Below are 26,465 nucleotides of genomic sequence, written 5' to 3' on the forward strand. Positions count from 1 at the left end.
TCCAGGCAGCCTTAGCCTTCTGTAATAAAATGCTGCAGATTCGCTTATATCTGCCCACTATCAGCTGTAATGTGGAACCCAGTAGTAACACACAATACCTATTCGGATCAATGAGCTGTTCACTTATCCAGTGAAGAAGGTTTTCTTTAAAATCAACTGGTTTCAGAAAGTTATATAGATTTTTAATGTACTTCTATTTAAAAATTTCCAGTCTTCCCATACTTGTCAGCTGCTGTATGTCCTGCAGGAAGTGGTGTATTCTTTTCAGTCTGGTACAGTGCTCTCTGCGACATCTCTGTCCAAAAGAGGAACTGTCCAGAGCAGGAGAGGTTTACTATGGGGATTTGCTGCTGCTCTGGACAGTTCCTGTTTTGGACAGAGATGTCAGCAGAGAGCACTGTGTCAGACTGAAAAGAATGCATCACCTCCTGCAGGACAGACAGCAGCTGATAAATATGAGAAGACTTGAGAATAGAAGTAAATTACTAATTGATATATCTTGATATAAGATTTTCACCTGAGTACTCCTTCAATGCAGGACAGCACCAGTCAAAACACGCTCCTTTGGAACTCAAGAGCTGGACAACCAGCTCTTGGATTATATCTCATGGCACAGTATGTAAAGGGAACCTGCCAACCCTTTCATTCAGCCTGAACCACTGTTGGTGTGGTCCTTGGTGGCCTTTCTCCACCCTACTAGCCATGATTGATAGATCTCTCTGGGTATCAGAAAAGATCTATCAATGTAGGTTGGTAGGACAGACAGAAGCCACCAAGGACCACACCAAAAGGACCACACCAATGAGGCAGAATCCACCAGGGACCGCCCCAATGACTAGTGGTTCACAGGGCCGTTTCTAGGTAATTTGAACTACAGGGCAAATCTTGCTAAAAGCGTGGTGGTTGTTACTAGGGAGAAGCAGTGTGTGTATTATGGCTTAGTGTAGTGTTATTCAACCCTTTTCAACTTGGGGCAAAAAAAGTCAATCAGTGACTCACAGGTGACGTCTTCTATGATCTGAGGTGACACTTTCCTTTTCCTCTCCTTCTGGCCCAGACCACCATGATGATTTCTTGCAGCTACAATTAGTCTCTTCTGAACCTGACAGACAAACATTTTAGGCTCTGCACTTTTACAACTTCCACTTTTTTGTGTCATGTTCAGTACAGTCAATAGGTATGTAGGATGCCTCCTGTATGTAGGATCCACTACTGTGCACCTATATAGTAATAATCCCCCCTGTGCTGCATTCAGCATAGTAATAATCCCCCCCTGTGCTGTCTCCGGCATAGTAATAATCCCCCCTGTGCTGTCCCCACAGTAATAATCCCCCCTGTGCTGTCCCCACAGTAATAATCCCCCCTGTGCTGTCCCCACAGTAATAATCCCCCCTGTGCTGTCCTCATAGTAATAATCCCCCTTGTGCTGTCCCCATAGTAATGATGCCCCTGTGCCCTGCCCCTTAGTAATCCCCCCCCTGTGCTCCCCCCATAGTAATAATCCCCCTGTGCTCTGCCCCTTAGCAATAATCCCCCTGTGCTCCCCCATAGTACCCCCCCATGCTGTCCCCATATTAATAATCCTCCTGTGCTCCCTCCCCCCCTCAAAAAACAAAACAACAACACATTATACTCACCTTAATTCCGCAACATACAGTGGGTCCCTGTCTCATCTTCAGCCTGCGAGGAGCAGGCCGCCGCCCCCTCCGCACACATCTTCTCCATCCCGCAGGCGCAGTGATATGACGTCACTGAGCTTGCTGGAGAGAGAGGGTGTGTGCGGAGGCAGCGGTGGCCTGACAGGTCCTGAGCGCTCGGCGGAACGTGGTCCCGAAGGAGGGAGCTGCGGTCAGGGCGGCTGATGGGGCGGTCGGGCGAGTGATGAGGTGGGCGGGCGGCCGACCGGGGGTGCCACCAGCGCCTCCAAGCTGTCGGCACCCCGTGCGTTCACCCGGCCCACCCGCCTCTAGAAACGGTCATGGTAGTTCAGGCAGCATGAAAGCGATGACAGGATTCCTTTAACTTCTAAAAATTCAACCTGGGGACTAATGCCTGAATCTACCTATAATTGATATAGTAGAGTCCAGCAGTAGTGATGTTGGCCGCAAAATGACCTAACTTAAAGGGACTCGGTACCCACAATCTGCCCCCCCAACTGCTCGTACCATCAGATAGCTGCTTTTAATCCAAGATTTGTCCTGAGGTCCGTTCGGCAGGTGTTGCAATTATTGCACTAAAAACTTTTAAACTTGCAGCCCTGTGTCAAATTGGTGTGGCCTAGAATGCCTGCAACGCCTCTCCGTCCCTCCTCATCATTACGAATGCCCCTCGGTAGGATTTCTCCTATTCATCACTCGTCTGAACACTGCACATGTGGTGGATTGTTAAGGCACATGTGCAGTGTTCAGACAGGTGATGATTAGGAGAAATCCTGCCTGGGGCATTCCTAATGATGGGGAGGAGGGACGGAGGGGCGTCACAGGCCTAAGACACAGACACTCTAGGCCACACCAATTTGGCACAGGGCTGCAAGTTTTAAAGTAGTTTTTTAGGACAATAACTGCATCACCTGCCTAACGGACCCCAGGACAGATCTTGGACTAAAAGCAGCTATCTGAAGGTACAAGCGGTTGGGGTGGGGGGCAGATTCGCTTTATAGCTCCATATGAACAACTTGTTGGCACAGAGGTAGGGCAACGCACTGCTAGAAGTCACCCACCATCTTTAGGCATTATATGGATTATACCCAAGACACTAGGCACAAGTCTACTGCCAGTAGCTGGCCAAATGCTATTACTGTGTCTTGAGACCTGACTTTTTATGACATGTTCCCACATCATGTAATTGCCTTTATTAGATGTTCAAACAACATTCCCAGACTATCCCTTTACCACTATAAAGCTATATAAATATATATTTTAATAAATGCTTTTATTGCCGCTATTATTAAGTGAAACACTGATCCTTCTTCGTTTAATGGGAAGCAAGTCTATTTCTGCTGAGGCCTGGTGAATCATGCTCGGAGAAGAGAGAGAACACAAAGCAGCAGGGGGAGACTTACTGCATTTGCTTCCATTACTCGAGTGAATTTCTTCCAAGTCTACATGACACCGTGAACTCTGCAAATCTCATGAAGTCAGAAAGGGAGAAGCAAAATAAACCATAAAGCAACTTCTTGGTTACAGCTGGCCGCCCTACAGTGGACGTGTAACCCAGAGGCAGCCCTTTCAATGACTGCGTCCCCTTATAGTCGGCCAAATCCATTGACTTCAGCAGGTTCAGCCAATTGTCTATGGTGTGTGGTGGCCTCCTTCCCACACTCCACTGAAAGATGATGTCAGTGGAGAGAAGGGCCGGGTGTGTTGGATAGAGATGATCAAACATCGGGAGTTTTCAGGTTCGTTTGTACTCAAACCTTCGTCATTTTGACTCCGTGGTGAAGGTGGAAACAGCCTGAGTACCGCCTGGAAAACAGGGATGAAGCCTATTACCTAGGCTGTATCCCTGTTTTCTAGGCGGTACTCGGGCTGTCTCCACCTTCCCCATGGAACGGGAAGGCATCAGGAATCAAATGCGGAAGGTTCGAGAAGATTCAAGTTTGATCGAACCTGAAAATTCCCGATGTTCGATCATCTCTAGTGTTGGCCTCTTTCCACCTGGCTTCTTCCTGGCTAGATTGATAGATCTCGTCTTGTTTGTGCATAGGGAACGATCAGTCAGGACTGGTAGGGCAGGAATAAGCCACAAGAACCATCTGATGACTCATGGTTCAGGCAGCGTGAAAGGGATTTCATACTGCCACAATACTCAATATGTATCATGGCCATAGTCTTCCTGCTGTCATTGGAGCCTATAAATAAAAAAAATAATAATAGATTCATATATGTGGTATGGGCTGTATCCGCGATGCAGAAAAAAAACATGAACCCTGAAAAACAACTGCCATAAATAAAGAGCTAGTTGAAAAGAAAAGGCCGTCGATATTTCACGTCCCATTTAGTTTGTGCTTCAGTCTTTTTATTTGACAAGAGACATGTATATGACAAGTCTATGATTTATGTAACCGTAACAGTTCAGGTGACAGCTTTTTAGGAATGCACCTTGACATATATACTAATGAGATTTTTCCCTACAGCATAAGGAACTATATATTGTTTTCAGTCGTGACCAGAGGTGACAAATCCGGCTGTCCCACATTACTATCGATTTTATGCAGAATTCTTTATTTAGAGACTAGAATACAGTTGCAGGAGTTGTCCACACGCTATATTAAGGTACAGAGGCATCATTGGAGGTAGGTGGAACTCTCCTAGTTTGGACTATAATCTCCTAACCAGAGCCAAGAGCCGCCAAGCCAGTAAAGTCCAGGGTATAAAGTCACAACCTATACGCTTATTTTTGTACATTTGTAGGTTTTTGATCCTTTACTAAACTTAAATCTTATTACTTTATTATTCATAAATCTTTTTACTCTGATCTTTATATCTTCATGGTACCTACCATACGTTAAGCACATTCTCATATCCAACTCTCACAAGTATTGGAGCACCCTTATGATGTTGACATTTCCATTACAATGTCACCCAACCCTGTGTAAAACGTAATATGATCATATAGCCAAACACTTCTTTATGATCACTGACCAGACCCAGTCTGGAGTGTAGGAAATTTAACTCGTTCCTGCTTCCACTCTTTTTTTAGTACTTTGCAATGTTCCACCTAAAATTTTTCTTCTTCTTTACATCAGTTCTGTTTCACAAACTCAAAAAGTTTTAGCTAAAGCACAAAGTGTATTTGATCTCATAGAAAAGTGCAAAAGACATTGTTTGTAGGATATATTCTGTTAAAAATGTTAACATCCCAAACCTTAAAAAGGGGTCGTCTAGGGAGCACAAGATAGCTAAAGCCTCCTGCTCCCCGATACTTCGCTCTAGCCATTCCACATCTCAGAAGTATCTCTGTCCGAAGGTGGAGGGGCAGGTCTAAGTACCCATAATCGTGTGCAGGCTAAAATATGCCAGGGATACAAAGACAAATTTGGTCAGCTCTCCTACAACACCATTCACGAGGCAGGAGTATGTTGCTATGGCTGACATTACAAAAACACAAAAAAAATTGCTCACCACTAATGGCAAGATACAGACCCAATACAGATATCAGAGTCACTAAAAGAAGCCCCCAACTGCAAGAAAAGAAAAAAAAAAATCCATAAAAATAATGAAGCTCTTGGTTACCATTTGCAAATAATGTTACCCATCCCACCATAAGGTGGCCTCATGCTCGGGATGGACCTACAGTGTACTTTGGCATATAATAAGGCTATGTTCTGGGCATGCAGGGTCCAACTAACACTGGCAAATAAAATAACCACCTGGGTGGGATGGGTGGAGTGCCCGACCAAGTAGAGGCAGACACTCCCCCATCTTAAATACAGGCAAAGACAAATTTGCAAGCCAGCACGCAATGTCCAACAGCTGCACAGTGTCTCCGATATGACAACACTGTGTCGCTCTTCAACATCACGTGCAGGGGGTAGTTTCACCCACGCATCATTATTGGGACTTAGACCTGCCCCTCCACATCTTGAAATGTGTATGTGTGTGTGTGTGTGGGGGGGGGTGTTGGATGAAAACATTTCAGCACTGGGGAGCAGCAAGGCTTTGGGGAATTACCAACTGATCAATTGAATACAAACTACTGGAAAGCCCACCAGAGGTCAATTGTTCTGAAATTGGAGTGGCAGCATGCTTGGTTCAGTTCTAGCAGTTCCAGGCGTAAACCAGGTGCGGGAGGAGGCCCTGCCGCCCCCCTCCCCCCCACCCCCAAATATGAGGTGAGCGGGGAATATGGCAAACATATGCCACGGAAAAGAGGCCATTCAGTCCTTTTTTATGGCGTACACCAGGGTCACATAATGATGAATAACCCCCCCCCACCAAAGTCTATTCCTGGGTTACAATTATGTAGCTGACAAAACGGATGCCACAGTTGTGTGCAGGTGGTAGGTGCCAGTGCATTTAATACAGAAGTGGAATATTACGATTACCGTAAGGTGATAACAAGCAAGTGCACTGAACAAACATGAAATCCAATGTCACAGGTTTTCATACAAAAAAAATTTAATAAATATTACTTTTCAAAATTTGTAGCCTTGAACAACACATCAAAAGAGGCAGGGTTTATATAACACTAATATCACAATACAGGAAATCTTCAGGATCTCTGCGGCCGCTGATCAGATAACAGAGTCTCAACCTTTTCTGTAGATGTCTACATAGTTTGTAACCATGGGATTTGTGCTAGAGTGAAATACACATCCACATATGGAATGTTTTTGGTCAGAACACACAGGCAACTTTTGGCGAGTGGTGACAAAACGGTCTTATGATAACTAGAGGTTTTTGTATGGCATTATGAGAAAATACAGATTTATCGGGAATGTTTTTGGATACAAAAAGAAAGGTTATCCAACAACAAAGAACATCTTAACATTCAACAGTGGGTCGAATATCGCTTTGTCATTTGTGATATGGGCAGCAACCACCATCTCTGGCGTGCCTTTAGTGCGTCTTTGCGTCAAGGAGTTCTTTAAACTATAAAACACCCATGTCCCTTAGGAGGAATGTAAGGCGTCGTGTTAGGTGGAAAAGCAACAGTGATCACTGGATTTCTACTGTTCAAGTATTCAAAATCTAGCGCAACAGAATACTCTCATGGATCAGTAGATTACAAAAAAAAAAAAAAAAAGATATCTACAAGTGGTTCTTTAGTTATATTTTCAAGGTGGCAGAAAATGTAAAAAAAAAATAAAAAAATCAGAATTTACAAAATAAAAGATTGCGAAGCTTCAAACTTCACACAATTTGATTTTTTTTAATGTTTTTTTTTTTTTTCTCCTTATACATGAACGCTGACATTCCTTGTACATGGATAGCTCTACACGGTTCCTTTAACTGCCTTGAAGCCGAATATCTGCCAGTCACACTTTTTTCCTTTTTTTTTTTTCCTTCTTTTTAATATTAAAGCCAAAAGCAGCAAAAATGATTGTTTTTTTTTCTAAACTCTACCTCTGAAAATGGTTTCATTCTTAACTTACAAAAAGTTTTTTTTCTTTTAAGTGATGCTTTATAAAGGTATTTAACATCTGACAAAAATGTACAAAAAACAGCATTGAGGCAATGTGCGCCGGTCCTATTCATAAAAAATAAAACTATTTTAGAACACCTTAAATTTTGGCATATAGTTAAACATGTAACAAGAAATGAATTTTGAAAAAAAAAAAAAAAAAACTGAAGCCACAAGCTTACAAAGCTATCAAAAAACTTCAACTCTAAACAAGTACATATAAATAAAAAGGAATGATATTTAAGGCTCTTGATTATTAAGTTAATAAATCAAATATACACAGTGATTAATAAAAAAAAAAAAATAGAAATTAAAAAAAAAAAATATTTACAGGTCTATACAAAACTTCTACTTGACAATTCTTCATTTTACCAGCAACAGCTGACAGTCTCACCCGACGCCCCTCCCGCCCCGCCCCCACAAATTCCTGACACAAAATACAATAGAAAAAATAAATAAACTTAAATTTCGATAGTTGCTGTGGTTCTGAGCTACAAAGGCACTTTCAAATACAGAACTAGTTGTACATTACTATAAAAACAAATATACAAAATAAAAAATATACATAATAAATATAAATAAAAAAAGGTATTATTGTAAGGACTGTATTATTTTGGACACCAGTCAAAAATGTGAAGAGGGTTAAAAAAATAAAAATAAAAGGAAAAAAAAAAAACTAGCTAACTGCAAAGGCAATGTATGTGTGATCTTCTGGGATGTTTCAGCTGCGGCTGAATTTACATTAGGGCACTTTTCACTAGTTTTGCATAGATGTGAAATGCAGCACTTGGTATTCCAGCCAACCACAGCAACTATCTTTGCCAGTGTAAGCCAGCTTGTCAAAACTTAAATTAACATAGGGATTCTAAGTAAATAATAGCCTTAGACTCAAATATTACACAACAGTTTAAGAACTAGAGACTCCCGAGCCCTTAACAACAGCAGACACCAGCTCTGCATGGCAGCGCCCCTGTCCGCTATACAATGTACTCCATCCGATTTAAACTTTGTGCTGTTTCTAAGTCTCTGTTGTCCTGTTTATTTGTCCAGTTTGGCTGTTTTGTGGGTGTGCCATTAGGCGGCTTTTCATCTCTATCTACCAGCGTGTAAGCTGGCTGCTTGACGTATCGGCTCTTCTGCTGGTGTTTATCCATGTCGTCTTCTTCCACCTCGGAGTTGTGTGTCCTTATTTTTGCGTTAATTTTTTTGTTTTCGTAGTCTTTGATGGGAACGCTGTTGGCTGCGTGCTTTTCGATGGGGTTTTTGATCTGGTTGAGTTGCTCCCGGACGTTGTTGGTGGTGTTGTCGTCCGAGCCAGTGTGACTCTGGCTGCTTGGCTTTCTACGTTTCCAGATGCACCAGTAAAAGGCGATGATAAGGCAACAAATCCAGGCTACGGTGAGAATGGAGCTCAGCAAGGGCACGAGGAAGTCTGGGAGGAAGATGAAGAGGAGTAAGCGCACTGTGCCAAAAAGAAGGCAGATCACTGCCATCTTCCAATAAGGTTAGACCCCTATAAAATGTGTCTGTGTTGCATCATGGGGTTCTTAAAGGGGGTGGGTGCCAGAGGTGATCAATAGCCATGATGTGTAAATGTTGTCATGATAGCAACATCCTGCATCATGCGTGGGTATGGTTCCATCTACATGTGCTAATCACGACTGGCACCCATCCCCTCTCATATCAGAATGTATACTGCCAAGGAGCACAGAGGGTGGAAAGGACTGCCAAAAAGGAGAGCAGTTTTTCCCTGTACAACCCCTTTAAAAAAAAACAACCCTAACTAGTAAACATAAGCAAATCTATTAAAATATACCCTGTTGGCAATTCAGCAAAAATACAAAAACTTTCTATTAAATAGGGAAGGGGGGGTCTACCACATGTAGGTCAGCTAAAGTACATTTCATTCTTTTATATGAGGCTCATAATGTACAATTTACTCATCAAAACAACTAGCATACCCAATAGAGTCCATAAAGGGCCCGTCCCTTGCATCAATCACTCACCTGTCCGGCTTTTGGTCTGCGTCTGTACTCGGACTTCTGCCACCGATGAGATGAAGGTGTTGTTTCCATCCCGTTTGCTTACAAGGTCGATGATCCTATCTGTGATATCTTGAATTGTGCTCCTTCCGTCCCTTGTTTCGTCAGCAGACTAAAAAAACAACAAAATACTCACTTAGAAAATATGACCATGCATCTGGCCATCCATCATTGCGAGCTTATACCACCTATATGTGATATTGCATGATCAACTTCCCACTACTATGCAGACACTCTACTTCGAGGTCTTTGGTGCGAGACGGCTACAGTTTTGTATTTATCCTGCTCTTCTAAATAACAGGTTGACAGAGGCCATAAAGGGGGGTAAGAATGCCTCTTTTATAGCCGAAGTTATATAGCACGGTCCTTCAGCATATTACTATAAATTACCAGGTTGCGTTAAACACGCCATATATACTACTTACTATAGCAACGTGGATCTCATTGTTTGCCAAAGGAGATGGCTCGCAGGTAACGTAGATTGAATATTTCGCTGAAGCATTCTTCAAGATGTTAAGATTCCTCAGTTCATTGCAAATGCTCTCTGTAGTGAGGCCCTGAGATAATACAAACACAACGCGTTAGAAACAAGGAACAAAAGAAAGGGATGGCTAATGGGAAGAACATCTAAAAGACCTTAACAAAAACTTTACGTACTCTATTTTACTATAGATGGCTATTGGGGATTAGGAGATTTTGGACTGCGATTCGGACGATTATTGCTCCATGGAATAGAGACAACGATCAGCCGATGATCGTGTCATTGGCTGATCGTTTATTTAGGTTCAAACCTAAAATCTGGGAACCAACCGCGCATCGCTGCATGGAATAGCGATGCACGGTCAGTGCCTGATGATTTCAAAAGCACTATACTTACCTACACATGTTGCAGGGCTTCTCCTGCTCTCCTTCCTCCCGGTCCCGTACGCAGCAGCAGCTTCGGAGCGGCCTGTCTTAGCTGACAGACCGCTCAGCCAATCACAGGCCAGGACCGCCACGCCCAGTAATTGGCTGAGCGGTCTGTCAGCTCAGACAAGCCGCTCCGAAGCTGCTGCGCGCGGTATCTGGAGAAAGAAGGAGCGCAAGAGAAGCCCTGCAACATGTTTAGGCAAGTATGGTGTTTAAAACAAGGGCTGCAAGGACATCGGTAAGGATGTCCTTGAAGCCCTTGCTAAACGATTATAGGGCCGTGGAATAGGCCCAGTAAATGAGCGCAGATCTAGCAGATCGGCGCTCATTTACATTATTGATCGGGCCCCCATCGGCCCTAACTGCATTGGGATCATGGAGCGATACTGTATGAGCAGATAGCAGACATTGTTTTGCTCTATGTAATAATCTCATATGGATACAAGTATATGGCATGGACTCACCGGGGACATCAGCTCCTTGTTGAAGGAAAACGTGATGTTCACACAGTTGTTATCCTGAAACCCCGCATTGGCCTTGCATTTGGTCTTCACCGGCGGTTGGCCTGAGGGCCAGCATTCTCCTGCTCCAGTACAGGGAGGGACAAAGCAGTGGTTGTCTTTTATTGGAACGCAGGACTGTCCGGCCGGACACTCACTTTGACCTTTAGTGTGTAAATCACAGCGCTGAGGGCCGCACCACACCTGCAAATAAACAGCAACATACAGTTAGGATATATGTATACTAAAAAGTTAATAATCCCAAATATTTCACTGTTACAGGTAGAAGACCTCACGGTTAGAACTAAACCGTATTTGGATTTCCAAAATTTTTAATAATTCAGATGGACAATTGGATAATCTGACATCAATCAGGTTCCACTAATACCAGGTCATATACAATGTAAGGCTATGTTCACACACAGTATTTTAGTCAGTATTTTGTAACCAAAACCAGGAGTGGATTGAAAACACAGAAAGGCTGTTGAAATCGAGTGAATGGCTGCTATTTAACGGCAGTTATTTCAAAACAACGCTAATTATTTGCCATTAAGTGACGGCCATCCACTCATTTCAACAGTGTGAGAACATAGCCTTCCTGTGTTTTCAATCCAATCTTGGTTGAAAATTACTGAGCAAAAATACTGTGTGTGAACATAGCCTATATATGTAATAATGAGAGGGCATCACAGCCTGAACCTTTCTATTCTAGAAGTAAATCAGGATTAAGTTGTGTTCCATCAGGCAAAGAGACATGTTAACAGGATGAATAATCAAGTAAAGCACAGAGGTGTAAAGTGAAACTGGCTCAGTTGCCCCTAGCAACCAATCAGATTCCACTTTTCATTCTTCACAGACTCTTTGGAAAACGAAAGGTGGAATCTGATTGGTTGCTAGGGGCAACTGAGCCAGTTTCACTTTACTCCATGTTTGATAAAATCTCCCCCAGACTGTCTTTAGCACCAAGCAAGTGTACGGCATGAACCGCGGCTGGATCATCGTGAGCGGATCTGATGACAGGGTTCTGATGACAGGTTCATCTTACCTTAGAGCAGGACACCCTTCCATTCAGACACTGACACGAGTTGCAGTCTTCGTTCCATTTGGCTCCATCTGGCATAACATGTTCATTGATGATACAAGGCCGTCCTGTAACTGCAGAAATGAGATGGATTAAAGAACATGGTGTGTGACCATCTTATTACTATATAAAACTGTGGGTATTTTTATTTTTTTTTTTTAAATGATTCAGTAGTTCAAGTGGATAGTCCAGTTTCCGACACCTAAGTAGTCAAGTGGGTGGTCCTACTCAACTCTATGCACTCAGAGTAGGACCACCCACTTGACTACTTAAGTGTCGGAAACTGGGCAAGGATACAGCTGTAGGAACTCAAGGGAATAGACAGATACAACCACAAGGGAATAAACAGATACAACCACAGAGTTAAGACACCCCTCAGTATAACCTACAAAGAGAGAAAGATACAGCACATACCTTCTTGACACTTCGGGCCGCTGCGGCCAGGCGGACAGATACAGCGGTAGCTATTAATCTCATCTACACACGTAGCTCCAAAGGCACAAGGAGATGACTGACACTCATTAATATCTATAAAAAGAAAAAGAAAAAAGTTTTTTTTTTTTTTAAATATCAATTCACTGAAGTGAGTTGTGCAACAAAAATGATCTTGCCTCCCGGAGTTATTTGGCCATTTTACTGCTAATAACATCAAGTAACCTTTGTAACAGCAATAAAGCAGATCATCCTATACGAAGCTTAGAAAGCTGGCTCCAAAAGGGAAAAAAAAGTGATGAAATACAAGATATAGTAAAAGGGTTTGAGGGCAAAGGTAAAGCTCTGGCCTGTCCAATGAAGAACACTGATTTACTGTAATAAATCAGATTAGAATAATTAAGAAGTTTAATAGCATTGTGACTAAAGCTGCACAAACATGGGTGATGCCGGCGATCCGCCCAACACTGCAAGAGTCATTCCGATAATACATAGTAGTCCTGTATGATAGGAGAGCTGACAGCCATTATCTGAGAGCCTTGGGCTAGGATTAAATGAATTCAGCGATTTCTGTGTTTTGTTGGTCTATTTTTCATTGCCCCTGTTAGCCAGAATCCTACTCCACACTGACGAGGGGCAACTACCCCGAAACGATCGTCTGTGGATGGATGCCTGCCTTGGTAAACCCTTGCCATGTCGCAATACTCGCCACAGAGTTAGACTTTGACGTATAAGGGACCACCCTGGTATTTCCCTATTTATGTTCCAATACTCGCAACCGAGTGGGACTTAAGGGGCTACGTATCAGGGTGGTTTGGTGATCTCCCCACTGGGAGGCACCCCCTTGGCAATAGGCTTCCCTCCCCTGGAGGGATATCTGGCTATTCCAGTGTTTTGAGACTCGTAACTGAGACTCCACGGACCCTTCTTTTGCATATTTAAATTTATAGGGGGCAATGCATCAGTGGAGACTCTTTAGTGAGTACTCCATCTGATTTTTTTTTGTCGCTGGTCTCCCTGAGTTCAGCGATTGCTGTGTTTTGTTGGGCTAGGATTAAATGGCAAGAAATTGCATCTAAGTGCAACCAAATGTGTACCTTTTACCGTTTATTTTATTTTTTTTTTTCACAGAAATCAATAGTACAGGTGATTTTACGAAGCTTTGCAATTGGGTTTATTAGCCGAAGAATGCATTTTTATCATGAAAAAGCAGTTTGAAGCTCTCCCCCCTGTCTTCATTGTTCTCTATGGAGAGGGGAGGGGTGGAGGGAGATGAGGCACCATAACAGGACAACAAAGAGTTAATTTACAGCTACATCACTGGGCTATCTCCTCTGATGTCAGCACTGACCTCTCTGACCTCTGAATAGAGGCTTTCACTTAGGTCCCGCTGTGTAATCCTTTGTTCTCTGCTGCCAGCTAATCTCCCTCCTCCCCCCTCCTCACTCCATAGATTACACAGGGCTCGTCTGATGCAACAAGACGCGATTTCCTGATAATGAGCAGTGAATAAGAGAGGGGGGGGGACCTGGGGAAAGGCTTATTGAATGCAGATAATGGCATATTTGGCTAATAAACCCAATTACAAAGTTTCTTAAAATATTATAAACAAAAACACATACAAACAAAAAAAATACAAGCACTGAGGTCAATATTGGCAAAGCTACAGACGACTTGTAACTAAAAATCCATTGGATTTTGGTGCCCACTAAGTATGTCACAATCATGTTATGCGTCAAGTCACAACACATCCACATTGACCGTCTGATGTTATGTTGTATAAGTCGCCGTGTAGCCTGGGACTTATTGTGTGTCTACACAGACAGATTTATCTGACAGATTCTTTTAAGCCAAAGCCAGAAATGAATTAGGAAAGAGGAGAAATCTCAGTGTTTTGTTTATGACCTGTTCTCTGTTTATAGTCTGCTTTCTGGTTTTGGCTTCAAAAATCTGTCAGATAAATCTGTCTGTGTAAAACGCACCCTTATTCTTCAGCTGCAAAATTAATAATCCAGATGGGATCTTGCAAGTTTGGACTACTGTGTTCAGAACCCAAACCTGGTATAACTACTGGAGAGCAGAATGAGCTATAGGCTGTACAATGGCTGTATTCACACATGGGCTCTGGAGCCGGCCAAGCTTTCCCAGCATCATGAACATATGCAGTTATATGGCAAGAAAACGAAAGGCATCATTGAACAACTAGGCAAACTTCTGGAATATGGGGGGGAAAGCTAAGAGTTTATAGAGTGGGTCATTTCAACACTTGCAGAAACAGCGCCTCCCTTGTTGTCAGTCCCTGTCTAGTATTGCAGCTCATTCACTTAAACAACCAGCTGCTAAAACCGATGCACAAGGAGAAATAATAATAATTAAAAAAAATATATAAATTAGAGCCTAAAGATCCCCTTTAAGTAATAAATGCAATTAAGTTACTGGCAAACTTTTGATTCCAGTAGGAAATCCTGTTGAAGTCTCCATACCATTCTACACAATTCATTTCCAGCTTTTCCTATAGAAAGTGCTGTAATCTTCACCCCTAAGCCAAAAGGTTGACTTCTTATTTTCCACTGTAGTAAATGTAGCCAGTTCGCTTAGAGACGCTGGACTAGTCGTCTACCTCCCTCCCCCCCCCCCGCCCCAATCACAGTCATCATCATCATCATCTTCATCTTCTTTCCCTTAGAAGTCCAATCTCTGCCTCTGATGCATAAACACAAAAGAACTTCCCTGCCTGCAAAAACCTGCACTCAGCACGCTGGCCTGAGCTTCTAACAACCAGGCAGCCGGGGAGGGATGGAGTGATCCGTACGCCAACTAGACCCTGCTTGGCTGCCACCCAAATCTGAGCAAGCCTATTCATAAATGGGTGTGTGAAAGGTTCCCAGCTGTATTATCACTGGTATGGCTTTCTACGTGGAATCTGGTGTGAAATCTACAGGGCCAACATTTGTGACAGAAAGCCATTTAAAATAAAAGGCTAGGGAATGCCAAGCGGGATTAGACATTACAGTCTGTGCCATCCCAAGGTATCATTATATGGAATTAAAGGACAGTTTAACCCTTTATGTACTCAAAGTATAAAATAAAAATTGAAACACATTGATAAATGTGAACTGTTCACTGACTAATCTAGGATTGGTAGGGAGTGCAGTGCATGCTGGGATATAGTCAGTGCTCATCATTGATATTTATATAGCTGAATTATAGGAGGTCACTTTAAAGGGGTTGTCCAGCGAAAATTTCTCTTTCAAATCAACTGGTTTCAGAAAGTTAAATAGATTTGTAATTTACTTCTATTTAAAAATCTCCAGCCTTTCACTACTTATCAGCTGCTGTATGCCCTACAGGAAGTGGTGTCTTTTTTCCAGTCTGACATCTCTGTCCGAGACAGGAACTGTCCAGAGCAGTAGCAAATCCCTATAGAAAACCTCTACTGCTCTGGACAGGTCCTGACATGGACAGCGGTATCAGCAGAGAGCACTGTGTCAGACTGGAAAGAATACACTACACCATTTCCTGTAGGACATACAGCAGCTGATAAATACTGGAAGAATGGAGATTTTTAAATAGAGAGCTATGGGTTGGGCGAACACTACTCCAAAAGAATATAGCCTTTAGCAGTGACATCAGTGAGGCTGGACGCACATGGCACTACCTTTCCCAATAAAAGTCCCATATTATTTACAGAACGTTCACTAGAAGAGATAAAACAAGTACAATACTTACTAATTCTACAGTCCGGACCAGCAAATCCAGCAGCACATTCACAACGGTACCAGTTGTCACCGTCTACGCAAGTTCCGCTGTTGTAGCTGAAAGAACACGCCAGACGTTAGTTCTACACCGCAGCAAATTTATTGCAGCGCAACAGAAAAAAAAAAAAAAAAAGTTTTATGGAACTTCCCAAGTTTGAGCAGAATATGGAGCAACACTTCAGCCTCTTATACATCAAAAGAATTTTACAGGTTCATAAAATATTCTTTACAACACCGGCCGGTTCCCTTTACACAATCATTATCATATGCTTCCTAGTATACAGGCAGGTGAGCAAAAGGGAAAGTATAATTCTGATCGTGTCATGTATGGTAAAAACTCTTTGAGATGACTGCTCAAAATTGCATTGAAAAGTGGACCTCAGAGGGGGAGGGGGGGGGAATAAGAAGAAAAATATATTATATATATATATATATATATATATATATATATATATATATATATATATATATATATATATATATATATATATATATATATATATATATATATATATATATATATATATTATATATATATATATATATATATATATAAAAAAATTTTATTATTGCATTGAAAAGTGGACCTCAGAGGGGAGGGTTTAATATATATATATATATATATATATATATATATATATAATTTTTTTTATTTTTTTTTTCTTCTTCTCTGTAAACCCTCCCCTCTGAGGTCCACTTTTCAATGCAATAATAAATTTATATATATATATATATATATATATATATATATATATATATATATATATATATATATATATATATATATATATATATATATATTAATAAAAAAAATATACAGTATAAATATATATATATAATAAAAAATACTAATAATAATAATATATAGGCCACTATAGTAAACAAAATCCACTATGGTCTTCTAGACAGGTTTTACTGGTACCCCATTCCATATGCAGCGGCAATTCTAACAGCTTGGTATTAAGGTTCCCAGCACAAAGGGTCATGCCTGCCAGTGAGAACACTCTTTTGCATAGATCCTCCTAAAATACATTGCCCTATAGGTGTCATAGTTCAAAAGGGCAGCAGGCAGGGAACAAGCCCCCCTCCATTTCCCTGTATGGTGGGTGGTCAGTGCATTCTAAAAGGGTCTGTTAAAAGGCATAGCAGGCATTACCATAAAAATAGCTCCTATGGCGAAGCATCTTGTAATTTGGGCGGATTGTCTATAAACTGTTATACATTACTGGTTGCAATATGCATTTGTTTGCAGTTGTACTTACCATGGATGTGGGTTGCAGTCATTGGTATCTAAAAACCAAACCAGAAAACACAGATTAAACAAAAGGCTGCAAACTGTAATTCGCTATAAACAACAACAGCAAAAAAAATGGCGTAATTATATGTATTATAATAAAATCAGGCAAACACAGGAAGAGCCCCCTTCTATGTAGGAAAGAAGAAAAAAGACACAGGATAAAAGCGGAGTGAGGGGAAGCAGACAAGTCGTGTAGGAAAACACAGGGCCACATCTGTCTCTGGTTATCTCAAGCACAACTTTCTCATGCCCAGGTCGAGTCCCTGTTACTTAAAGTTATAGCACAACATGATTCAGGTGATGCTGAAGTCCACATCAAATGCTTCCAGCTTCTGGTTTCAATTGAGAGTACATGGGGTAACAGGATGAGCTAAGAAGGTCTCCTCGTGGATTACCCCCCCCCCCTCCCCCCTTATAGTGCAGCACTTAGACTTACTTTGAGAGCATGTTGGACCTTCCCAGCCTTCTTTGCAAACACAAGTAAAAGAGTCCCCGCGGACTACGCAAGTTCCACCATTGAAGCACGGATTTGGCAAACAGCTGCTGTTTCTTGCTATGAGGAAAACAGTGCAAAGTAAGCATGAAACTAAGCATGGAACAGAGGTCTTAAGAGCAAACAGGATGTTTCCCTTCTAGTTATTCTCTATGCATAGCGATCTTCAAATGCTCGCCATCTGCTCAGCCTGTATTTCTGCAAAACCAACTCAACTGATGTCAGAAAGTTATATAGATTTGCAATTTACTTCCATTTAAAAAATTAGGTCTTTCAGTACTTATCAGCTGCTGTATGTCCAGCAGGAAGGGGCGTTTTCTTCTTAGTCTGACACAGTGCTCTCTGCTGACACCTCTGTCCATGTCAGGAACTGTACAAAGCAGCAGCAAATCCCCATAGAAAACCTCTCCTGCTCTGGAAAAGTTCTTGTTTCGGCCAGAGATGTCAGCAGAGAGCTGAAAAGAAACAATCTCCTGCAGGACATACAGCAGCTGATACGTATGGGAAGACTTGAGAAGACTTGAGATTTTTTTTTTAATTAAAGTAAAATTACAAATCTATATAACTTTCTGAAACAAGTTGATTTGAAAGCAAGATGTTCGCTGGATAACCCCTAAAGTCCTGGCCCTCTTTTGGATCGGACAACCTGAATGGGTATTTGCAGCAATAATACAGATATAAAAATGCATTTGTGTTAATATGAACTCAGCCTTACAGTTCTAGTTCACATTCAAGTGATCCGTCCTTCTGCTGAACTCACTTACCAATGTTACAAGTGGTTCCCTCCCATCCGGGTGAACACATGCATTTGAATGTGTCGCCCTCGTCGTAGCACGTCCCACCATTGTTACAGGTGGACTCGTCGCACTGGCTGTCTTCTGTAGAAGAAGAAAAAAAAAAAAAAATTGCCCGGTTTTAGATTCAGCACTCAAAAAGATCAACATTTATCCTCAATTAGAAACACACACTTACGGGAGTGGCACGTCTTTCCTTTCCACCCATTCTTGCATTCACAGTAGAAATCATTAACCAAGTCTCGACAAGTACCTCCATTGTGGCAAGAATTTTTACTGCAGTTATTTATGTCTGAAAACAAGAGCAATGGATACAGGACATGGTTAAAAACAAACCTCACGGATGTAAAGACTTTACAGAGCTAGATGACAGAGCGTTTCATTGATACATTAGCCCCTGTTATGTGCTCCATACAATCTCTGGTTGTATCACCTTATGCTTGACAGCCATATTGAGAGATTTACTGTGTTCAGGGTTCATGTGGATCAATGAATTTCTTAGGGTTTCTTTACACAGAGATTTATCAGACAGATTTTTGAAGCCAAAGCCAGGAACAGGCTATAAACAGGGAACAGGTCATAAAGGAAAGACTGATATTTCTTTTCAAATCCATTCCTGGCTTTGGCTTCAAAAATATGTCAGACAAATCTCTCTGTGTAAAGGCATCATAAGGTAAGATCGCTTTTTAGAAACCACTCACTTATTTCACAGTACGTTCCCTCCCATCCTTCGCTACAAATGCACTTGTAGGAGTTGACTCCATCGATGCAGGTTCCACTGTTTTTACAAGGGTTGCTTTCACAGTCATTGATATCTATAATAATAATAAAAAAAAATAAAATAAATTATATATAATAAAAATCTGAAAGAAAAAAAAATCTATATCTCTCTCTCTCTCTATCATATAAAAAAAAAAAAAAAATTAGATATATATATATATATATATATATATATATATATATATATATATATATATATATATATATATATATATATATATATATCTATCTATCTACACACACACATACATATATACACACAACCCAATGGCAATACCTTTGGATACTCCCATAATATATAGGGTACACTTACTTTCATGACAATAGGTGCCTGTGAAGCCCTTGTTACATTCGCAGGTGAATTTGCCACCGGCCTGGCTCTTGCATTTGCCGTGCGGTCCGCAGACATTAGAAGAAATGTACCTCACCCCCTCTGGGGAACTGTTGGAGGCCACTGCAACTGTGCAGCTGTCAATCACTGCAATAGAGGAAGAAAAACAGAAGTTAGAGGGTTTAAGACTATGGACTTTTAGGTAGCTGTCAAAAAAAAATAAAAAAAAAAAATCTCCCCAATATGAAAAGGTGGTTTCAAATGATGAAAATAAAAATCATTTTACTAACTTTCTACTTTGTTGTCTTCAGTGACTCACTTCCTGTATAGTGTACATCCTGTAATTGATATCCTGTTCCTGCCATACACTCTAGCTGGGAACTCCACCAACCATATCATCCCTCCCATTATGTGAGAGGATCCTATGGGTATATTGGAAGCAAGCAGGGGCGTAACCACCACTGTAGCAGGCATAGCTGCATCAAGGGGCCCCATGGCCTGCTCCTACAATACACTGGGCCCCCTGAGCTGTCATCATTTGCAGCACTAGGTGGCCGAGCTGGCCTCCCGGGATCTGCAAAGGTACCTTTAACTGAAAGTACTCCTGAGGAGCGCTTGCAGTTATGACTGCACTTGAAGGCTTAGTGGTCAGTCGGGGAGAGGGGGGCAATCAGAAGTTTGCTATGGGGCCCAGCCATTTCTAGTCAAGCCCCTAGACACACGATAAAGTTGGCTGAAATCCAAGCTACAGTGTACAGCAGGAATTGGAAGTTGTTCCTGTCAAGTATACATGATTGCAACAGAAGCAAAGTATACAAAAAGGTAGTAAAATAACTTTATTTACCAATGCATGCTCATGTATTAGACAGCTAAAAATAGGTTTCTACCCCTACAAACATAACATTTTCTTTATTTACGCAACCAAGTCTCAGCGGGACTCTGTGGCCCATGCAGATACACAGTTACTACTGCTGCATTCTACACCCAATAACAATTCTCATTAAAGAGACCCAGTATAGCACAATGCTTGATGGGAAACATTATGCAAATTAGCTCTCCTCTCATATTAGCCAAACCTCCTCGTTTTGCAAGAGACTCTGGTTTGGCCAATATAAAGATTCTGGTTTGGCTCTCTCCAAAAGCAAGAAAAAAAAAATCCTGACAATACAGCCTTCACATTCCGGCGGCTTAGAATTGAAAATGTGCTATAAATTTACACAGAATTCTTAAAAAAATTTTACAGAAAAAAAACAAAAAAAAAAAAACTAAAAACATTTCATTAAAATGCCAAATTGCATTAGGTCAAACCACTTAATTGACCCTCGGCGCAAACCTTCCTACAGCCTAAGGATTTAACCCCCTAAACACAGCTGGATTTTATCATCACACTGTGCGGGTCACGACCATTTACGCGGTTGTTGCACACATAAGTGATGGAGCGGTCGGTGGGAGCCCAGGACACAACAATGACTGGCACGCATACCTTCGCAGGGAGTAGTACGACAGTGATCCTTTAGCTGAGAACAGTTCTTTCCCTCGTAGTCCTCGGAGCAGTTGCAGAAGTAGTCTGTGGCCAGATTAAAGCACTGGGCTCCGTTCTGGCATGGGTTGGGCTCACAGTAATCTATGTCCAACTGTAAATGTTGAAGGGGAAGCAAAAACAAAGGTTTTATTATTACCCTATTCAATGCTAAAGAGAGCAGACACTCTGGAATCTGACCTTTTCATCTAGCTGCCTCCATTAATTTTACTTAAAGCAGAACGTACAGCCCCTGGTTAGCCTAGATCTGAGCAGACAGATTCAGGATATAAAACAGTCACCGAGGGCCAGGAGTGAGCTACAACAAAAACTTGTAACACACAAACATTTGCGATCTGTTTAACTGAATGGATCCGATTTCTCTTACTCATTCCACCCCACTCACCCCCCACCCAACACTTTATTGGCAGACAGCTGTAAGGAGTATGACTATAGAGCAAGGCTGGCTGAACAGAAGGTATTTAGTGTACAACTCATTAGAGAGAAAAAAAAGAAGAGGGAAAGGAGAAAAAAAAAAAAAAAAAAAAAAAAAAAAAATGGCCTACAACAATTCCTTAAGGTTTTCATTTCACCAGCGCTCACCTGACAGAGGTTTCCAGAGAAACCAGCAGGACACAGACATTGAAATCCATTGATTTCATCCTGGCAGTGACCCCCATTCAGGCAAGGGTTGCTGGCACATTCATTGATGTCTTTCTCACAGCGCTCCCCTGCATAGCCGAGCGGACAGATACAGCGAAATCCATTAACCAAGTCCTGCAATTGACAGAGGTTGAAACAAAAGGAACGCTGTTTACTTAGATCCAACAATGACACTTGTTCGAAAAGAAAATCCTGACACAAAAATCCCTAAATGAATGTAGTATATAATGGTTTTTCCACAGAGTTACAAAAAAAAAAAAAACAAACAAAAAAAAAATTGCTAGCGGGCCACACTAAAAACAAACACGGGCGTATAGGCACAATGGGCTCTTACACCGGCCGTACGTGTACAGATTTTTCTCCTGCTGTAATGAGGATTTGTCTGATCTGTATGGCATGGTAATAATGGGATGTATGCAAAGGAGAGCCGCTTGAGCACGACTAAAATATAGATCACTTATCACAGGGTGGAAACTAATGTACAGCGGTGAGAGTCTTAAGGAAGGCCTTGCACCTTGGGCAGCGTTTACACAAATATTTCTATCTGGTTTGTGTATGTATGTATGTGCGTATGTATGTATGTATGTATGTATGTATGTATGTATGTGCGTATGTATATGTATGTATGTGCGTATGTATATGTATGTGTGTGCATATGTGTGTATGTGTGTGTATATGTGTATGCATATGTATGTATATATGTATGTGTATATGTATGTGTGTGCATATGTATATGTATGTGTGTGCATATGTATATGTGTGTATGTGTGTGTATATGTATGTGTATATGTATGTGTGTGCATGTATATGTATGTGTATATGTATATGTATGTGTGTGCATGTGTGTGCATATGTATATGTATGTGTGTGCATATGTATATGTATGTGTGTGCATATGTATATGTATGTATGTGTATGTATATGTATATGTAAGCGGGTGTATGTATGTATATATGTGCGTGCGTATGTATATGTATGCGTATGTATGTATGTATGTATGTATGTATGTATGTAAAAATGATACCATATAATAATAAAAGCAATAAATAAGGATGTACCCTGCACGTTCCTCCATTTTGACACTGGTCAACGCAGTCATTGATGTCTAAGCAGGAAAAAAAAAAAAGAAAGAACAAAACTATTACACAATGGCACTAGAGCCTGAGGCTTGCTACACACATACACTTCAACTGAAGGCGACAGAATGAAAATCTGTATTACTGGAGTAAGATAGAGCTTTTGTCAAGTTTCCTGCATCCTTTCCTCTAGATAAGCTTATTCTTAAGGGTGGGACCTTTAAGCAATTCTTCCACCAGCTTTATAAACTTCACATCATTGTTTTAAGCCCCGTTATCGGAATATGCCCATACTACAGACTAACACGTTTTTGATAAAATTGTATTAACTTTCTTTCCAGGCTGACAACTCCCTTTTTCCTTAAATTATGTTAGCCAATGTATATTTTCAGAAATAGGTAGAGGTTACTTAAGTCTCTGGGGAGACAGGAAGAGGGGGGACATGGGAATGGTAGACTTACTGATGTCGCAGTTCTGCCCCGTCCAGCCGGGGACGCAGTCGCAGTAGTAGCTGCCGATCAGGTTTTTGCAGGAATTCGCATTCACGCAGGGTTTAACTTCGCACTCATTTGCATCTTAGAAGTAAAAAAAAAAATTAAAAAAAATTCAATTTAGATGGCACCAATCTGGGGCACTACATGGTCCAGCATATACCAATGGGTACAATTATGGTAGTCATCATGGTGTAAAGAAACTGGCTCAGTTGCCCCTAGCAACCAATCAGATTCCTCTTCATTCCTCACAGACACTTTGGAAAATGAAAGGTGGAATCTGATTGGTTGCTAGGGGCAACTAGGCCAGTTTCACTTTACACCATGTTTGATAAATCTCTCCCCCCCCCCCCCCATGTTCGAAAACTAACCTGATATATTAGTATAGAACTGACCCGTCACTGTCTACACTAGAAAAAGATTATATTGTAGGACTCTACAGACATATAATCCATATTTTCCCATTGGGATATACAATATACACAACATCGAGGAAGGGAAAAGCTTTGTCAGTTTACGTTCCCAGACTCTTACATATATAATGGAGACTCTAGTAATCCTACCGGATTAAGTTCTCCTCTCCTAATTTCCCATAAACATATACAAGTATATAACCTCTGAACCGCCATTCTCCAAGTCCCGGCTAAAACAACAGTCCAGTGCATTTGCCTGTAAGGTGAGATTTGTCGGCAAAAAAAAAAAATAAAAAAATCTTCCGTAATTTAATGGTATTTGCCCAATTGCTCATTAAGAACAGTAAGAGGCAATTGACCATTTCAGAAGGGGGGGGGGGGGGGGGGGGGGGGGGGGGGGGGGGGGGGGGGGGGGGCGCGGACTTCCTTCGCTATTGTCAGGCAGATTAGAGAGTTTCATAGAGAATGTAGACAACTCATTCTTCATGAGATCATCCACATTTTGGAACCCAGCTGTAAAGTCCTTGGTCTGTGGGAGTTGACACGGCTGAAAAGATACAGCAACTTTCCCACAGGACCGAGCAGGGGAGAACATAGGCCAACAATAAATGCTTTTCCAAAGTACACCACTTAGTTTAAGCATACTCATTTATTTATGGTTAATGCTGTAACCAAGCCGTACCGCGCTGGCGGTGCTCACTTAACTAGAACATGAAGAATTCCTGCACCGGGGTGGGGGAGCTTATAATAAACAGACGTGCGTCACTATTCTTCTAATGGAGCCATAAAAAAGTGGACCAAAAGAGTAAAGTCCATGCAGTCTTAAAGGGATTCTATAGTTTTGTGAACCACTGAGGTGGGGTGCACTGTTTATATGTGGCTCTTCCTTATAGACAATGCTCTACAGACTAGTTACGTTCCACAGCTAAGTAGATTAACATATAGTCTCAACGGGAAAAGTAGTCAAGTGGGCGGTCCTACTCAGTGACTGACAGCTCTCTTTGTATAATTGCGCATATAGAGAGCTGTCAAATCATAGAGTTAGTGTGGTATTACATGGGACGATTTTCCGATGATCTTAAATCGTTCACCCTATTACACAGGATTATGATCGTTACTTACGGTTGTTCTTGCTCTCGTTCTTTCCTGGCTGATAGACCAAGAAGCGACCGAACAACGTATTACATCGAACAATGTTTGAACAATTTGTGAACGATCAACAACGAAAATAGGTCCAGATTCTAATCAATTTCTCGTTGGTCGTTCAATCGTTAAACGATTATCGTTTAAAGCCGAACGATCTAGCGATTTTTCGAATGATAATCGCCCCGTGTAATACGGCCCTTGGGGTACAATTACACAGAAAGATTATCTGACAGATTATCTGCCAAAGATTTGAAGCCAAAGCCAGAAACAGACTATAAACAGCGATCAGGTCATAAAGGAAAGCCTGACATTTCTCCTCTTCTCGAATCCATTCCTGGCTTTGGCTTCAAAGCCAGGCTTTGGCAGATAATCTGAGTAAATGTGTCCAGTTAGCGGAAAATGAGCAGGGATTTACATGAATGAACAACATTATCCCAAAACCTGCTCTATAACCTGATGCCTACGGACTGGACTGCATTTCCAACATGGCAGATTACCTTTAAAACACAGGCCATCTGACTATGTAGAACGTGAATAACACAAAGCATGCAAAAACACCATGTAACACTATAGATGTTTTTTTCCCCCGTTTTATAAAAACTAGTTATGCTTACCTATTTGGCAGGTTTTTCCAGTCCACTGGGAAGGGCAAACACACTTAAACCCATCTACTAAATCTTGGCAGGTTCCACCATGCCCACATGGATTCGGGGCACAGTCATCTATATCTACAAAAAAAAAAAAAAAAAAGAAGTACATGATGTAATTATTTTTTCTGGATTTATTGAAGAGCTGGAGCTCTTATAGGTACTAGATGGTAAATAATACATACTGATAGAGCATGTGGGGCCGGTCCACCCTGGGGCGCAGTTACACTCAAATCCCCCAGTGGTCTCCAAGCAACTTCCACCATTGTTGCAGGGATCGGAAAGGCAAGCATGTTCGGCTGTAATATTAAAAAATTTTTATATGTTTAGTTACAAGAATATGTAAAGAAAAAAATCTTGGTTCACAGACCACCTTGCTCTGCATGATGTGACCGGCACTAATACTTCTATATCTTATTCTCATTAACAGTGCTTGGTTTAACACAACTTCAAACAAGAAGGAAATAATCTCTCATGCTAAGCTGACCTGATCAATGTGCCATAGCTTAGATCAGTTGAGTTTCAGTGAGGACTAACACAGATTCCCATAGCCTCGGGAGAAGGCATTGCCACACAAACAGAAAAGAAAAAAAAAACTGCAGCTTAAAGGGGTTGTCTAAGATTAGGGGAAAAGAAAAGGGCCTTTTGCCAGAAATATTTGCAGATTTCTCAATTGCCCAACTGTATTTATGTAAATGATGGTGACCTGTAATACCAGACACAGCCCAAGAACAAGAGTGGCACTGTTTACATTCACATAGAAAAAAAATAAAAATAAATAAATAAAAGTATATACCAATTTCACAATTCCGTCCCGAATACCCTTCCGGACAGGAACACTCGTACTTGTCAGGGCCGGTATTGCTGCAAGTGCCTCCATTCAGGCAGGGCTGGTATGTCCCACAGGAGTTTAAATCTGGCAAAAATAAGATGGCAGGCATGGGTCATGGATAAACGTCGCGAGAGAG

General features: G+C 41.4%; 1 protein-coding gene across 2 annotated transcripts in view; it reads right to left on the reverse strand.

The window, feature by feature from the left end:
- Window positions 1-7,351: 7,351 nt before the first annotated feature.
- JAG1 (jagged canonical Notch ligand 1) overlaps window positions 7,352-26,465 on the reverse strand; it is a 40,343-nt gene continuing 21,229 nt past the window's right edge. For both annotated transcript variants that reach the window (XM_069955592.1, XM_069955593.1), the window contains 20 exons: window positions 26,294-26,413; window positions 25,683-25,796; window positions 25,465-25,578; window positions 23,262-23,375; window positions 22,783-22,829; window positions 21,665-21,838; window positions 21,026-21,176; window positions 19,525-19,689; window positions 19,133-19,246; window positions 18,610-18,723; window positions 18,402-18,515; window positions 17,581-17,697; window positions 17,110-17,137; window positions 15,819-15,904; window positions 12,072-12,185; window positions 11,622-11,731; window positions 10,541-10,780; window positions 9,593-9,724; window positions 9,132-9,279; window positions 7,352-8,557 (listed from right to left, as the gene is read on the reverse strand). In XM_069955592.1, coding sequence (XP_069811693.1) covers window positions 8,103-8,557; window positions 9,132-9,279; window positions 9,593-9,724; window positions 10,541-10,780; window positions 11,622-11,731; window positions 12,072-12,185; window positions 15,819-15,904; window positions 17,110-17,137; window positions 17,581-17,697; window positions 18,402-18,515; window positions 18,610-18,723; window positions 19,133-19,246; window positions 19,525-19,689; window positions 21,026-21,176; window positions 21,665-21,838; window positions 22,783-22,829; window positions 23,262-23,375; window positions 25,465-25,578; window positions 25,683-25,796; window positions 26,294-26,413 — 2,771 coding nt within the window. In that variant the 3' untranslated portion in view covers window positions 7,352-8,102. The remainder of the gene's footprint in view (window positions 8,558-9,131; window positions 9,280-9,592; window positions 9,725-10,540; window positions 10,781-11,621; window positions 11,732-12,071; window positions 12,186-15,818; window positions 15,905-17,109; window positions 17,138-17,580; window positions 17,698-18,401; window positions 18,516-18,609; window positions 18,724-19,132; window positions 19,247-19,524; window positions 19,690-21,025; window positions 21,177-21,664; window positions 21,839-22,782; window positions 22,830-23,261; window positions 23,376-25,464; window positions 25,579-25,682; window positions 25,797-26,293; window positions 26,414-26,465) is intronic.

Source organism: Dendropsophus ebraccatus, chromosome 15, assembly GCF_027789765.1.
Source record: "Dendropsophus ebraccatus isolate aDenEbr1 chromosome 15, aDenEbr1.pat, whole genome shotgun sequence".
Classification (NCBI taxonomy): Eukaryota; Metazoa; Chordata; class Amphibia; order Anura; family Hylidae; genus Dendropsophus; species Dendropsophus ebraccatus.